General features: G+C 39.0%; 1 protein-coding gene across 2 annotated transcripts in view; it reads left to right on the top strand.

The window, feature by feature from the left end:
• The first annotated feature begins 801 nt into the window (after nt 1–801).
• Nucleotides 802–13318, top strand: part of mib2 (MIB E3 ubiquitin protein ligase 2) — a 35844-nt gene continuing 23327 nt past the window's right edge. The window contains exons 1-2 of one of the 2 annotated variants that reach the window (XM_015033074.1): nt 802–1411; nt 11614–12009. In XM_015033074.1, coding sequence (XP_014888560.1) covers nt 1402–1411; nt 11614–12009 — 406 coding nt within the window. In that variant the 5' untranslated portion in view covers nt 802–1401. Of the gene's footprint in view, nt 1412–4405; nt 4514–11613; nt 12010–13318 lie in introns of those variants that run through there. The other variant, XM_015033073.1, reaches the window with a different exon arrangement.

Here is a 13318-nt window from a genome sequence, read left to right as displayed (position 1 = left end):
TTATTCATTTCATTGGTATTTTGCTTGGCAGTAAGCCTCTACCTTTAATCTACCCTCTGACTCTGATGACAGACATCTGCTGAAATGTTTTTCTATTTTTAACCGTGAAGCGGAGAAGAGCTGTGGGACTGAAGGCCTTCCTTCATGTGTTTCACACCAACATGTCTGTTGCATTGGACAGCGATCGCTTTGTTCACCAGATTGCAGTGTGCCGTAATAAACTTCATTATGAGCTTGTGTCTCAGCCATTTCCTAAGCGCCCATTCATTCTTTTGCCTATGCTTGTCCTGCCAGTGCCAGCTGTATAGATTCACATGTGTTTGCCGGGATCAGCAGAACGCTGCGTCGTCTGTTTTTTCTTTCTTTCTTTCTTTTTTTGTAACCATATTGTTGTCTCTTGCAGCTGTGGCCACATTAAAGTAAATATTCTAAGGCTATGAAAGCTTCGGGAAACATGCAGACGGTCTCCCCCTTTGCTCTTTCCTGGCTGTGCTTTAGGGAATCAGCAGACGTAGCAAAATAGAAATAAAAAAATTATTATTTTTTTAAAGCCTTAAATTGAGAATTGTGGCAGGTGTCCATTCATCAAATTTGCCTCCAGCCACACCCCTTTATTTTTCCTAAAAAAAAAAAAAGGAAAAACATCCAGACCATGCCCCTGTAATGTGCGCCCCTCCCCCCCTCCCCTCTTGTCTTCTGCTCGCTGGCTGGCAGTAGGGCGAATAGTGTCCCCACAGGCTACTAGAGGAAAGGGGGGGAGGCTGCAGCGCTTCTTGATGCGCATGTGTTTGCACATATTGGCCCATAAAGGCAACGCGTCTGCTTCACACGCTCACACCGCCCTCCCCGCCCCCCCAGTGATGGAATACAGCATGCACAGAGCAAAGCCCACTGGCCCAGTTTTATACGAAAGCAGCGGAACGTCAGGCTGAACGCTGCGCTCTCGCTCTCCTCCTCCGTTTCCTCCTCCTTCTTCTCATCTACAGTGGTAATCCTTGCTGACACCACGCACAAAGGACTAAATGCCGCCTGCATCCTCCAGTAGCCTTCTTCTTCTTCTTCCAGCTCTGATCCTACACGGCCAACCTGTCTGTCCATACGTCGGAGATGTTGTTTATAGAGGACGTGGATCTTTAAATCACATCCCTGGAATGCTGGCCTGGCTCTTCTAATCCTCCGCCTCTTCCTCCTCCTCATTTGTCGACCGGTTCATTCAGGGAGAGCATCACAACAGAGGCTTTTTTTCCTACTTTTTTTTTTTTCTACATTTCCCATTTCTTTCCTGGACTACAGGTGGCTAATTTTTTATATATTTTTTTAAACATCTGATGGGTTCATGTAGCTAAATATCGGAGCTGCATCCTTTACATCCTGCTGTTGTCGGTCTCGCTGCACATCTGTATGCCAACAGGTAAACCAGCCAAACAAGCACATGCCTTATTTATCAGGTGATGCAGTGCGAGTCGTTTCGCTCCATGTTGGTGATTCTCTTCTTATATTTCAGTTTGTTTTTAAAGCTTTTCTCAATAAAAACGAGACTTTACCGGAGCGGGATGGACAGTGGAACATATCCATCTTCTACTTCCCTTGTTGAAAAGGAATTATTACTATATTACACATCAGTAGTTGTTAAGGACGTGTCTGCAGGTGGGGCGATGAAGAGCGAAGGCGGCACGCGTGCAGCTGGTGTCGGTCCATGGCCATGCCGCTGCACATGTTGCTGTGGTTTGTAGTAAAGCGAGATGATGTGCCAAGTAAGCAGTTTGTTGTTTGCATTGGCTGTAAGTGTCGCCATTTGTGGAACAGAGCAGTGCTGATTAAAGGGGGTTGGGGGCAGATGGGTTTGCTTTGTCCCAGTTTGTACCTGATGGTGCTGCATTGAGGTGATTGGTACTCGATGCTGGAGTTGACCCTGTAGTTTTGTTTCACTGTGGGGACTCTAAACATGAATCAGCAGACGCTTTAACAGGTTAACAAAGGTGAAGCAGGCCTTCAAGCCACTTGAAGGTTTACATCACAACAAGAGATGAAGATTTGAGGTTGGCAATATGAACATAAAGTAGTGTAATCAATAAGTAGTATAGATGGCTTTTCATTCTTGAAAGGTTTTATGTTCATGTCTCCAAAATTAAGGCCTTAGTACGTCTTCAATTCATTAAAATAATATGAGTTGGCCTTAAATACGTTAATCAGAGGTCTTAATTTATCATGACATGACTATTTACTCTTGTTTAGTTTATTTTTCTTGTGAGACTTTCTTGTCAGGCAAAAGTTTGAATCACACTCAGACATCTTCATTACATTATGTGACTCCAGGTGGTTGAGGCTGCCCCTAACCAGCTGCAAATATACCCTTATTGGCTAGCTAGCTTGTTTGCGTGCGTCTCTCAGTGGTAAGTGTAAATTATTGCCAGTTGGCTGGAGAACGCTTGTCTTCTGTTGCCAATCCGTGCAGTGCTAAGTGCATTCTGGGCAAAAAAAAGCTTGACTTCTCTATAAAATATGCTATTTTCTTTTGTATATTTCTGTCATGATACACATCTTAAATTTTGTTCATAATGGTCTTAAAAAGGTCTTAAATTTGATTTGGGGAAAACTCTGTTTCAAATTCAAAAAAGTCTGGTGTATACTGGCATTTAGACCCATTTGATGTGATGCCCCCACATAAAATCCGGTTTAATCTCTGGCATTGATGATTATCCAACCGAATACACCTGTGTGAACTTTAATCTTAGTAGGGAACATTAATCTAATGTAATGCATCATGGAGACCAACGAACCCAGTCTGGGAGAAAGTTGTGGAGAAGCTTACAACAGAGTTAGACTATAAAAAAAATCTTCAAAGGTTTGACAACTCATGGCAAACTGTTCAGTATATCATCTACATATTCAGTAAAGCATATGGCACAAGTGTAAACCTACTAAGACATGGCTGTCGTATTTCATTGTATTTCATGGCTGAAATACAATGTGGGCAATGAGAACATTAATCAGAGAACCAACCAATGGGTGTGTCTGGTCAGATGAGACGGAAGTCATTCAACCTACAATTCATAACATTGTTTGTTGTGAGTCACAGCTTATTCATGTTAGACCCAGACATAAATCTACCTCTGATTTAGGGAAATGACGCTTACAGGCATTTTACCTGCAGTCTAACTGAGAGTGAGTTGGTTTTGCTTCAACTTAAAATTCAACACAAATATTTAAAAATGTATTGCTTCAAGTAATATAATTATAGTCACACAAATAATTAAAGCAAGGTTTTCATCCTCTGTAGCTTAATCTATGAATCGGTAATGGGATTTTTCAACCTTATTACAATAAAATAAATCATTATTCTTAAATGAAATGGTTGCACTCTATTTCCTTCCATTTCTACAGACGCTAACAGAAATCTAGAAAGCCAGAAGCGTCAAACAGCAGCAAGCTGCTCCAATCTCGGCCGATGACGTCATAAAAACTACGGCAGGCAGTGAAGGTCAGAAGACTTTACCAGATACCATGTTAAAAAAAACAACCCTCTCCCAGCTTACTTCAGTTTATATTCCCCCCAAATTTATCAGAATAAATTAACTTCAACACTATTTAACAGTATTCCACAGGGAACTTGTGAACATGCTCTCCACCTTCCCCAGCCTGTGTTGTTGTGGTTTTTCCTCTGTAAGGCATCAGGCCTGTCCAGTTTTGTGCAACAAATTGCTGACAACCATGCCTGCCTCAACCTGCAGACTCGTTATCGCATCAGTCTGTTATGTGATCCCAAACTTGTGCAAGTAATTTTGGGTTACTACATCACGTTGGGTATTACAAGTTGGAATGAAAACATTTGGTACCTAATTATCCTGAAAACGATCATAAAACCAGGATTTCAGTGCCAGTAATAAAATGATTGATGGCTATGTTAATTTACAAATTGATGATTTTTTTTTTTTTTTCTGGTACAGATTGAAAGATTAATGTGCAAGTAGCAAAATTTGGCACGGTTTTAAACGATGTTTTACACAAATTCTGACCCAGGGCAGACTGTCTGGAAAGCATGTTTTTTTTTTTTTTGTTTGGTTTTTTTTCATAGCAAAGTCGTCTAACGAAAAAGTAATGCATTTACCTTAAACACAGTCCTCTCAAAGGACTAGACCTCTTCCATTATTTGTCCAGCTTTAGACAGGTTTCATGTTTTTCTTCTCTTTCATTCTCACCTAGATAAGTAACCCTGCTTGTATAGTGCTTGATCAGCATCTGCCAAACAAGCAAACAAAAAAAAAACAAAAAAAAAAAAACGCATCAGAATGGAAAACGGTATGTTCCAAAGCATGGATCAAAGTTCACCGCTAACCAAATACTAAGATTGTGCCAGAGAGGGTTCAGTCCCCTGTTCAGTTTGAGCAATGGCTCCACAGAGCTGCTGATTTTCAGCTGCTTCTCGCAGCCCGACAGACGCAGTGATATTAGTGGGATTGTAAATCCAGCAAGGCTTCTGGCATGTTCAAAAGTGGAATGAAGATCATGGGGAGTGAGTACGATAATTTGTGATAATGACTTAATCTCGTCAAGCTTCCATTGGGTACTTTTGGGGCTCAGCGGACGTCTTTGTGTGTGCGTGTGTGTGTGTGTGTTTTTTTTAATATTTGCTCTCAAAAGGCTCTGAGGATTATGAGTGAATATTAAATCTTTAGAGTTTTGTTGAGATTATTGCACTTTAAAAGACGTCTTTTGAAGTAATCCCTGATGGATGTTTAAATATGGCAATGTAGAGCATCAGGAATTAATTTGATGGTTGCTCAATTACACGTTATTACATTAATTTGTACACTTAAAAGCTGTTTTGTGGATACAGTCGACAATGTTAAGTTTATAAGATAGCAACTTGTGGAGTTTTATGGAGGCAGAAAATTGTTAGTACACGTATTATTTACTCTAGATTCTTATTGATTTTATTTTTGTCCCTTCTACTACCAGATGTAGTAGAAGGGACTACTACTTTCTGCAGTTTTTTACTAATTTCTTTATAAAAACTGCAGCAGTTCTAGTTGAGTACAGCAATAATCAGCTGTGAAAAACTATTTGCACCCTTACATATGTCTCCTGCTCTTGTTTTGATGTATTTTTTAAATGTTTCAGGTTAACAAACGAATTTCAGTATCCTGTAAGAATTTTGAAATGTTGCAGAATTGTTAATTCAGCCGCACTGCATTGATTTTCAGTATGAACGGTCTGCAAAGTGTCAAAAGCAGCTCAGTTGGATTTAAGGGCTCCATGTTGTTTCTTTTTTGAGTCGTTCAGTGGTGTGCTCTGGACAATTGTCCTCTATGGAAGTGCTCTTGAGTGTAAAGTCACAAACCGATTGTTTGGTATTCTCCTTTATGATTGCAATAGGGAGCAAAATTTATGATTTTTATCCATTTCTGCGAGTCATCCAGAAGTAACAAAGCAGTCCCAGACCATCACACCACCACAACCATGTTTGACTACATGTCTGTTTCTGACATGCTGTTTGATTTTTTTTTTTCTTCTGGATGTAACAGGACAGACGCCTTCCAAATCCTCTACTTTTGTGTCATCAATCCATAGAATATTTTCCACAAAATCTGGTGAATAATAATGTTGTTTTCTTGCAAATATGATGCAAGAAAACATTTAGTTGCATTTACTTTCATTTTTTTTTTTTTTACTTTACAGAAAGAAAGTCAAGATCAATAGACTCTGAGCATTTGCTCAATGTTTTGTTTTGTTTTTGTTCAGCAGTCGTTCTCCTCTTGGAGCGCTCCCATGGAGGCCATTTTTGCCCAGTCTTTTTGAATCATGAACACGGACCTTAATTGAGACAAGTGAGGGTTTAGATGTTCTGGGTCCTTTTATGATCTCCTGGATGAGCCATCAATGCACTCTTGGAGTAAATTTTGGAAGGTCAGCCACTTCTGGGGACATTTACCGCAGTTCTCCATTTGCAGATAATGGTACTAAAAAAAAAAAAACTTAGAAGGAACTTTGTAACCCTCTTCAGACATTGTTTCTTATTTCTTTTTAGCTCAGGGCATGATGTGTTGTTTTTTGTGATCATTTAGCCTCGTTTATATTAGCAGACGAGTTTTATTTAAGTGATTGCTTGAATTTATAGGTCTGGTTAGTGCAACTAAAATAAATAAAAAAAAGTGGTTAATTACATTTTATTCATCATTTAGGAAGGAGGGCAGATGCATTTTCAAATACGATCAGGCTGATTGCTTAAAAAGGTTATCTTTACTTGACACTAACATTTGTGGGACCAATTAAAAAAAGGGCTCCAAAAACAGAGCTGGGTTTCCATTCTTCTAGGGAACTTATTCTTCTCAGATTTATTAAAGCTTTCAAACATGGATGTTTGAACCATTTATTGATTCTAAATTAGTTCCACAGTATAGCAACAGTGAAATATTCAATCATTTCTGTCTGCTGTCATGGATCCTCTTTAGCAAAAAGCTCTGTCATTGTGGCACTGGTGACATCACAATCCCACTGCAACACCTCATCTGACAACCAGTGCAAACTTTAGATTTTACATCAAATCATCACGCTCTGCCACATTTGAAAGAAAATGCAGGTCGGGTTTATACTACAGAAACAGATTTCTCTTTTGTACAAATTAAGTGCTTTACAAAAGTATTCATAACCCTTGAAGTTTTTGGATTTTGTCACATTACAGCCAAAACCCTGAGTGTGTTTTATTGGTATTTTATGTGGTAAACTTGTGTCTCATTGTGATGTAAAGGAAATGATTAATTTAGAGAAATCATAATAAAATCTGAAAATGTGACATGCTTTTATATTCTGCCCCCTTAATTCAATAATTTGTGGAAATAAATTTCATTGCAACTACTTGAAGGCACACTAGACTTCATGATGTTCAAATACTCTGTAATAAATTGCTGAGAACTTTTTTTTATTATCTGAGATTAAATTACTTGCAGGAATATTCTGTTTGCCAATGAGTGACTTCTGAAGGCAGGTTATTGTTGCTGAATTTGATTTACGGATATTGCAGTAAAGGTGACTGACGTCAGAAAAACGGATGACACACTTTCAGTTTTGCATAAAAATACAGATGAAAAACCATACATCATTTTCTTTCTACTTGGACAGAAAAATATTAAAGGGCGGGGGTTTTCACCTACAACCAGTCACTGCCCGACTGTTAGTTACAGAACTGTGAGTGTGTGTCTCGATAAACTCTTATTAAGCTGTTTTTTTTTATAGATTGACATTTTAGAAGAAAAAAACCTACACAGTATTTGATGGTTCAAGCTAAGCATTTCTGTTAAAGTATGATATTTATGCAACGCAAGTTGCTCTGTGGTGCAGTAGATCCAATTTTGAGTACCGACATTAACATTGGAAAACTTTTATAGGAAGTGGGTCATTCCTGCAGAGTTTTATTATTTATTTTTTAATCATTTACAGTTGATGTAGTTGTGTTGCTGAAGCACGTGGCGTGTAACGCCATTTTGAGCATGAGAATTGTAATTTTCTGTCTGTAACAGAAAATACCTCCTGGTTCTGAATACATGTGTTTTGCATTGTAGCTAAAAGGCTGATTTTTTGCGAAGGCGGTTGACGGTGGCATCAGCAACCAGCCCTCGGCAGTGTGTGACGGAAGCCAGCCCATCTGTTATTGCAGGCAGAGAGCTGTAATCCCGTATGTCCTGGCCCTTTGTTGCAGATTGGCAGTGACATTTCATCAACACAGGTGGCCTAGTCATGACAAGCACACACACACACACACACACACACACACACACACACACACACACACACACACACACACACACACACACACACACGTACACACAGACAAACATGACAGAGAAATGCACAGCAGAGAGCCGACCTCTGGAATAACAAAACATCCTCTGCAGCTTCACCTGTTGCTGAAACTCATACTGCTAACTAAATTCATAATATCTAATTTGCCAGCTCTTTTTATCCAGCATTTTTTTTAAACTTAAAAAATAAGCATTGTTATAAAAACAGTAATATACTCTTTGGTTACCAGATAGCCTATGTAATCTTCTCTTTAATAGCTACATTACAGTTTGATTGCTTTTCTTTTCTTTCTCTTTTGTTGTAGTGACTCACGATAAACGGTTCATGCCACATTTAAAAGTTTCACAGTTTGGTGTCATCATGTTTTTATAATGCAGAAACTTCAATAAAAGAGCCTTGAAGATTTCATAAGCCAATACAAATCAACTTTATAGTTGCTGTTTTGGTTTCCAAGCGTGGACATGTTCCTTTTTTTTGCAACAAAGTTTCAAGAAATAGTTTCACTAATCGCTTGCTTCTGTTGACGATGTAAATTTCGGATTTCCCAGTGGCTGATTCATTAAGAAAGCCCTCACTTTTCTGAACATGTTGGCAAAGTTCTTCTGGAAATAGAGCCAGGTTTTTCTCTGGATTGTGAGTTTGTGAATTTCATTTGTGTTTGTTAAAAGGAGAAGTTAACGAACGAGAGATAAACATCTCTCAAAAGACACTAAAGCAATGTAAAAGGAATGATAGTTTTGTAAAGAGTTATTTTCATTTTATAAAAAAAAATAATGTGTCAAAAATGATTTTAAACCTTTCTCAATAATCAATAAAAAAAAACTTCATGGGTATTTCAACTATCAAACCCTTCTTTTAATTACTGACCAGATATATGTTTGACTTTATTTTTGATTTATCTTTGGTTATGATCGCCAAAATGTTTGAGTTTTGATGCTTCCTCATCACCCTAATATCTAGCTCCCTTTTACTTCCTTGAACTGGGTTTCTGGGTTTCCTTGAACTGGGTCTCTGCTTCTTCAAAATGTTAATAGTACTGCCAGTAGTCTGAAGAAACCTACTGGATAAAATTAAACAATTTTTTTAGCATTGTCTCTCTCAGGTTGTATTTTCTTTTCAGCAATGGACTATTTTGTTTCAGCTTGAACGGACTTTCTTTTCCTTGTGCAATTTTTCTGCAGCTTTAAGGCTTTTGAAGTTCTAGTGTTAAAATGATCTGACGAGGAGCATCCTGTAAACCTCTTCAGTGAGAAGGATCTCCTCCATCTTCATTCTTTGAGATTAGGTGGCTGAATTTTTTTTTATGTGTGCTAAGCTGACATTTTGGACCTAAAAAAAAGATTCTAAGCAGCTTACGTTCTCTTCTTTAAAAACCCCACATCCTATATGTTTTCAGTCATAAGCAGGGACAGCTTAATGCAGAAATAACCTTGCAATCTTGATAAAGATGTGTAACATTAGCTTCTGTTATTAGCTTTACATTTGTGGTAAGTTCGAAAATGGTAAATTTGTTTAAAGACATGACAATAAGAGCTGTTTGTAAACATATATTTTATTTCATTAATGATGGACATTTGTTGCAAATTATTGAGTAAAAATATTGCCACTTAAAATAAAACAATTCACTGTACACACATAACTTCACACATGAGGCGTTTATTGCTGAGAACTATTCTATGCTTCCTGGCATTTTCACTTTCTTTGTCTTTTTTTTCTTGTAGTGTGATTAGACACAGAAATCCCACAACTTCTTGTTTGCACCAGAAGGGAAGAAAACTACAGGAGCATAAATGAATGTCTTTATACATCATATGTGACTAATGAGTATAATTAGATTATCACGGTCCTCAGCAGAGGTTTCTTGCTGACTCGAGCTTCCGGATCCTCTAAATGTTGCTTCCTTTCTGTACCGCTTCCTGTCTCCAGCACTTAGCCATCAGCTGCATTCATTAAAACCACTGGTGCTGTTTTATCATAGGCTTGAAACACAAGTCCTTAGACCTCCTTTATTGTGACGAGGCTCTGGCTTCTTATTTCCAATTTCAGATGTTTACAGTACTGAAACCAAACATTAATTCAGACTGAATGCTTCCTGTTTTTGGTTGTTTAGGATTAAAATAATTACTGTTTGCTGCATGCCACGTTGTATAGATTTGCTTATTATTTTGAATTTTGGCCCATTGCTCCTGACAGAATTGGTAATTATTGAGTCTGTAGGCTGTCTTGCTTGCTGACGCCTTTACAGCCCTCCCAAAGTTGTCTATAAAACCAGTGATTTGGCCCTGACTGGAATCAGGGTCTTGTTATGGTCACTTAATGTATTTTTTTAATCTCCTTAAGCCACTTTGTAAATAATTTGGTGGTATTTATATTGTCACTGACCTTCTTGCACCAAAGCTAAAACTTAGTGGCCAAGGTCTTGAGATGTCATTTCAATATTTTCACATCATCCTGAAGCCATTTGTTTTGTAAAGTGCACCAGTCCTTCCTTCAGCTAACTAACCTGAATTTAAGCATTATGGTGACATTCCCAGGTCTGCAAACTTCCCCCGTTTTACAGCAAATGCACCAGTGCACATAATGTCCAACAATGTTTTACTTTTTGTTTTAGTTTCATCAGGTTACACCAAGTGTTTTTCAAGCATGTGTAAACTGTCAATGTTGCTTTTTATTTCTTTTGGAGTGAATGCTTTTTCGTGGCTAAAGGCCCCATTTGTCTTTGCTCACAACGTTTTTTTTTTTAGCTTTTATTTTTGGGTTGATGCCCACATTTCAAACCAAATCTGTCCATATCTGGGAAGTAGAACCCACTTCCTTCCAGAACAGGACGATCTGAGGACGTTCCCATTGTGTTTTTACTTGAATAAAACAGTTTCAACAGATGAAGACATATGATTATTTTTAATAAACTTATGAATTTGAAGAATGTATGGTTTTTTGGGTTTTCTTTTCCTAAAAATTCTCATTTGTTTCTTTGGCACATAGAAAACAGAAATAACTTTGGCAATTCTAACTGACCTAAAACAGATGTTTTGTCTGATTTAATGTAAATGGGGAAGAAAAAGGTTGTTATTTTTTTATACAGTTTTTTTAAATTTAAGTATCTGATTTGAACTGACTTTATATGTAGAGTTTTATCTGTTTGCTTTGTATGGAGTTCACTATTGATTTCACTTCCTCTGTATGAAAAGTAATTTCAAAATACTGTTTGAACCTTTTCTTTAACTTGACACAGATGCTTCCATTTTTTTCCCTTGTCGGATTAAAAGTGGGTTTGCTTTTTGCCTAAATATTGCAGCTTGCGCTTGGTGTTTTGCTTGTTGAGTTGTGTGTTGGGGACGGAGCCAAAATGAGGTCAACAATAGTTGTGGATCCTGTTAAGGATGTTGGTACAAGTCTGTCGGTGTGCGTTTGTGCCAGGTCAGGGCTTGATTAGCGCAGCAGGGCGTAGCAGTCGAGTCCAGCTGCTCTTTGCAGAAGTATGCCATGACACACAGTGAGGCCTCCAGTGAGCGATCCACCAGCCAGCAGAACTATGTTCTCAAATTAATGAGACAGATGGCGCGTTGTGTGTCGAATCCCTCAGCAGTAGCTGACAGTTGTTCGCAGGTTGTGTGAAAGTGCATACAGGTTGGAGGATTATCTTGTTTAAAAGTATTGGAATCGGATCTAAACAACATCTCGTGTTTATTCGACTGGTGCCACACGCAAAGCATTTTAAGACACTTTTATTTCTCTCAAAGCTTATTTCTGAGTGGTTACCTCTAACATTTGCAATGTGCTTCATGCGCTTCCTCCTGCTCTTTCTTTCAGTCACCCCCGATCTGTTCCCGGAAACGACGCTGGTGCCGTCTCTCCCGGCGATACCCTCTGCGCGATCCGCCTCCGCCTCCTACAAGGCCCGGAGGCGCAGCAGCGGGGGCGACTGTGCTGCCAGGCCTCGGCCTTTGCCCACAGCCTGCAGGCCAGGCCCGAAAAGAGGCAGCATGGAGGTGGGGATGCGCGTGGTGCGTGGCCTGGACTGGAAGTGGGGGAACCAGGACGACGGCGAGGGCCACGTGGGCACCGTGGTGGAAATCGGCCGGCAGGGCAGCACGACGACCCCGGACAAGACGGTGGTGGTTCAGTGGGACAGCGGCACACGGACCAACTACCGCACAGGATACCAGGCTGCCTATGACCTGCTGCTGTACGACAATGCTCAGATTGGTAAGCACTGAAGATCGGATTGTGCTAAAACAAACTCATGATTACGCCTGTTGCTATGAGCAATTAATTGCTGGATAAATTAGTTGTCATATTTTATTTTAAGGATTTAAATGACCTTTTAGTTTCGATGCCAAGAGTTCTTTACACAATCAAATATTTTTGCTTTTTGAGAGGGTGATCTGGATTATTATGTCATTATTAATATTTATATCATAAACTATAACAAAAAAAGACAATATTATAGTTTATCACAAACTCTGGGACAATTTATCGTCCAGCAAAACTTACTGTGACAGGTCTACTTCTGACCGGATTCATTTTACCCATTAAGTATAAAAATTCTACAATGATTAGATTTACATTTAGGTGAAAGTTCACAGTGCTGTCATTTTAAACTGCTGTTAGCAACTTATTACTGGTTAGCATGGCTAGCAGTGCTAAAATTTCTGTCTCCCTGGTTATTAACAGTTCAGGTTTTTACTTTAGCTCTAAACCTCCATAAAATGTGGAGCTTATCTAATCCCAGCATGTTCCATGCCAGAGGTGGACAGCTCAAGTAGAACAGAAACATAGAGACTTTTTAAACATTCTTCTGAGTTTATTTGTCAGAAATCCTCTTTCTCTCACAGCATAAATAATGTAAAAAAAAATACAGTTTTCTTGCTTTTTTTGTGCTTCCTTTGACTTAATCTTTAAACACCTAACTAAATACAGCTGACTCTAAGTTCCCTCCATTGCTACACCAAAGAACCAAAGCAAAAGTCAAACATGGTCACCAACTGACTTTTTTTTGTGCATCTTCATGAATAATTTTCATGTTTCTCTCCCAAAAAATTTTATTTTTTATTTACTTTAAAGGTACATTTTTTCTGATAAGAAATATTTCTGTTCTCCTCTGATTCCTAAAATGTTTTTGTTTTTTCTGCCATATTCCTGCTTGTATGTCATCGTCTATGCTCAAGCTTTGCGGAACCCATTTTCAGGGGTCTTGTCATCGGCCATCATGTTCTATTTGGGATTACACAGACGCACGCACGCACGCACGCACGCACGCACGCACGCACGCACGCACGAACATGTTTGTTTTGCTATCTTTGTGGGGACTTTCCATTGACTTCCACTCATTTCCACAGCCTAAACCTTACCTTTACCCTTTTCCTAACCCTAACCATCACATCCCTAACCCTAACCAAAACTCAATTCATACCTTAGCCCTAAATCTGACCCCTGACCCAAAAACAGGGTTTCCCCTCGTGGGGACCAGGCTCCGGTCCCCACAAGGATCAATTGGTCCCCACAACGTAGTATA

This window comes from Poecilia latipinna, unplaced genomic scaffold (assembly GCF_001443285.1).
Source record: "Poecilia latipinna isolate Pla-1442-1.1 unplaced genomic scaffold, P_latipinna-1.0 Scaffold257, whole genome shotgun sequence".
Classification (NCBI taxonomy): domain Eukaryota; kingdom Metazoa; phylum Chordata; class Actinopteri; order Cyprinodontiformes; family Poeciliidae; genus Poecilia; species Poecilia latipinna.
Note: the sequence above shows the minus strand (reverse complement) of the source record. Positions and strands in the feature narration are given on the sequence as shown.